The sequence below is a fragment of the Mustela nigripes genome, chromosome 2, assembly GCF_022355385.1.
Source record: "Mustela nigripes isolate SB6536 chromosome 2, MUSNIG.SB6536, whole genome shotgun sequence".
Taxonomy (NCBI): domain Eukaryota; kingdom Metazoa; phylum Chordata; class Mammalia; order Carnivora; family Mustelidae; genus Mustela; species Mustela nigripes.
This window is the reverse complement of record NC_081558.1, coordinates 57,613,863-57,617,273: the sequence shown is the minus strand read 5'-3', so window position 1 is coordinate 57,617,273 and position 3,411 is coordinate 57,613,863. Positions and strand designations below refer to the sequence as shown.

Genomic DNA, 3,411 nt, shown 5'->3' with positions numbered 1-3,411 from the left:
ATGTCCACACATGGCTGACACAGCCAGGTCTCCCCAGCCTGACTTCCTCCTTCTCTTTAAAGCATAATTAACAACAGTCACTCCAGTTTTAAGGGTTGCTCATCTTATTTCTGATGTGGACAGTAGTTCTGCAGCCTCCCAACTGAGCATGTCTGAGAATGTAAAGTCTGTGCCTTTTTTTGGCTCCTTCAAAGCCTTAGTGCCTCATTGAAGACACAAGGCTGAGGACAGAACCCTGTGGCCCCGTTTATAGAGACCTCACTCAGGCTCAGACAAACACATACAAGCACGCCCACACAAACACCTTCATACAACAAGTATTTATTGAGTATATGCTCTATTTATGCCTTGAGCTAGAGGCTGGAGGTGAGCAAAAAACAGGATCAGAGCTCCCATTTTTGTGGACCTTATGGTCTACTGGGGCAGCAGACTGAAATCAACCACCCTGCCCTTCTCTGTGCTATACAGACAAAAATGTGTGCACAGTGTCCGCACACACATGACCCTCAGGCTATAGTACCCACCCCCACTCCCCACCCTGAACCATGTGGGGTTACTTAAGGGTTATTTGGGAAATCACACAACAGAGTCCCAGTCCTCAGATCACCTGCCAGGAGGCCTTGTATGTGTCCATGGTCTGGTCTGCCTATAGCTGGCCTCACTTTCTCTCCTACTTGTCCCTCTGTCCACAGCCCAGGAAACTTCTCAGAAGATGCCTACCACTGTTCTGGCTGGTAGAACCCACCACTAGAACACCACGCCAATAGCCTGCCCTGAAGTCCAGCCCAGGGGCCCAGCCATGAGCTCTACAGAGGCAAGCAAAAGTCTTCACCACAAACTTTATTTCTGAGTCCTAAACAGGACCCAGGACCTCCCATCTCCTGCTCCAACAGCCATTTCCTCCCAGTCAGTCCCGCTCTGGCCTGCCTGGGATTAGCACACATCCTCCAATACCCCAACACACACACACACACTCTCTCTCTCTCTCTCTCACACACACACACCTAGAAATATTCATTCTTCTAATGCCAGACGTTAGAAGACATTCTTCTTAGTGCCAGACATAGCTCTAGACTTTAGGGATACAGCGAGCAATGAGGCAGGCACAGGTCTTATCTCCCTTGGACCTGCAGTATATTCAGGAAGGCACACATCTCTTGGTAGTTCCGCAGACAACCCTAAGGGCTGGGGCAAAACAGGTGAGGGACCTTTAGTGTGGGGTAAGTGGAGAACTAATTCAGAAGAGTGGTGTTGGGGAAGGCCTCCTTGGCTTCGAGATGAGAGGGCATAGACCAGGGAGAGCAGCATGTGCAAAGGCCCTGAGGTTGCAAGGCATTTGGTTCCATGGAGGACTGAAGGGTTGGCCAGTGTGTCTAGAGTTCAAAGAATGAGGGTTGCAGGGAGGGGAGACCAGGAAGGTGTGTAGGGCCAAGCCACCATGACTTGGCCTCCCTGGTAGGACGAAGACTGAGGTCTTTACACTTAGAGCAGAGAGACTACCGAAGGCTTGCAGCAAAGCGGGCAGAGTGATGTGACTTGGGTTTGGCAGGTTGGCTGCCTGACAAGTCACCAAGAGGGCTGGGAGTGAGACATGGAGCTGGAGGCATGTCCCCCATCAGAGATCCGATGGCAGGCACAGAGGCAAAGGGCTGGGTTGAGGTGGACAGATGCCAACCCCAACGGCACAGACAAGAGATTACAACAGATCACCCACGCATGCACCCCCTCCCACTAGCGCAGCCTGGGCAGAGGGGGCGCCCGTGGGCCTTAGCATACACACTCCCCCGCACAAGGGCTGCCCCCCTCAGCGGCCCATCAGGTCCCCACACCCCACACATCGGGGCCAGTTGTTTCCATGAACTCACTTGGCAGGTTTATTAACCACCAGCCACGCAGGTGGCATGTGCACGGTGGGCAGCACGCGGGAGCGGACCCTGGGGGACGGCCGGGTGCTCACTTGTTGTCCACCCGCTTGAGCTGCTCCTTGCCGTTGATGGTCACCGACCTGAGCTGCCCGTCCTCCTCCACTTCCACGCGCTCCTGCCCGTTCTCCACGATGCGCTTGGTCGTGACCTTGTGCCCGTTGACCATCTCGGTGGACGACATCACCGACTTGAAGCCGGAGCTGCCGGCGCCCGAGCCGCCGAAGGACGTGGATGAGAAGGTGGCACGGTTGGCCCCGCCACCTCCGGCCCGGCCCAGGGTGTCGAAGGATGAGAAGGCTTCCATGAAGGCCCGGAACTCGCCGAAGCCTGCAGAGAAGGCCCCCCTCAGGCCATGGCCCCGGCCCGCGCGGTCACTGTTGAAAGGGACGTCCCAGAAGTCAAATGAGAAGGGGTCTAGGCCTCCGAAAAACTCGCGGAAAATGTCCTCAGGGTTCCGGAAGGTGTAGCCTGTGTCGAAGGGGCTGCTGTAGTGAGTGCTGGCCCCGCCACCGGCCCGCCAGCTGTCGCAGCCCGCGCGGTCATACACAGAGCGCTTCTTGGAGTCGGACAGGACCTCATAAGCCTCAGACACCTGCTTAAACTTCTTCTCAGCCTCCTCCTTGTTGTCGGGGTTCTTGTCGGGGTGCCAGCGCAAGGCCAGCTTGCGGTAGGCCTTCTTGATGTCCTCTGGGGAAGCACTCGACTGCACCCCCAGCACTTCGTAGTAGTTGGCCATGCCGAGGGGAGGGCGGGGGCAGAGGTGAGGTGGGCACGGGGGCCCGGGGGACCGGGATGGACTCGGAGGAGGCAGCAGCTGGTGTGGGTCCCTCAGCGGGGGCCTTGCTGGAATCTGCTGGCTCCGGGCGTGGCTCTGCCCGGCGACTTTACCTTTTCATAGTACCAGCTCTCAGGGACGGGTGGGCGCCTCCACTGAGAGGGGTGGGGGGAGGGGGACACTGCCACCGTGGGGCCAGGCCAAGGGCAGACACCCCCTGCAGAGCGGAGGCTGGGCCCTTTGTGACATCAGCCCCATGGGCGGGGCAAATCCCACCCCGAGCTCTGCACCAGCAACCCTCCTCCAGCCCTGGGCCACACTGGCTGCCCCTGCCCACAAGGTCAAGGTTGAGGTCAGCACTTTGGCTGGCTGAAAATTTGGAGCTCAGTTATGCCAGGCCTGTGGGCTGAGCTCCCTGGAGCCACGGAGCAGAGACAGGGCCGGCCGCAGGATCTGGCCAAGGTGGGCAATGCAGGTTGGAGACAGTGGTCGGGGAGGGGAGGGAGGGCTTCTTGGGACAGGTCCACTTAGCCCACTGGCTGGGTTCTTAGGATGGAGGGGGAGCCTCAAGTGGGAAATCAGGCAGGGAAGCGAGAGAAGGGATTCATTCGGGTTCATTCTTCTTGTGCCCCTTCATCAGGTCAGATCCTCAGGTAAGCCCCACAAAGGCAGGCATGTTCGTTGGTGCTTAAGACCTTACCTGGAAAGCAG

The 3,411-nt window shown here is 57.7% G+C and overlaps 1 protein-coding gene across 1 annotated transcript; it reads right to left on the bottom strand.

Annotated features, from left to right (window-relative positions):
- Window positions 1-685: 685 nt before the first annotated feature.
- On the bottom strand, window positions 686-2,840 carry DNAJB8 (DnaJ heat shock protein family (Hsp40) member B8). The gene has a single exon (XM_059387930.1). It carries the CDS (start codon window positions 2,659-2,661, stop codon window positions 1,954-1,956), a length of 708 nt encoding a protein of 235 aa, XP_059243913.1. The 5' UTR covers window positions 2,662-2,840; the 3' UTR covers window positions 686-1,953.
- Window positions 2,841-3,411: the final 571 nt, after the last annotated feature.

Bases quoted from the DNA above. Each gene is read 5' to 3' on its own strand.
- DNAJB8 (XM_059387930.1), bottom strand. From the start codon at position 2,661: ATGGCCAACTACTACGAAGTGCTGGGGGTGCAGTCGAGTGCTTCCCCA.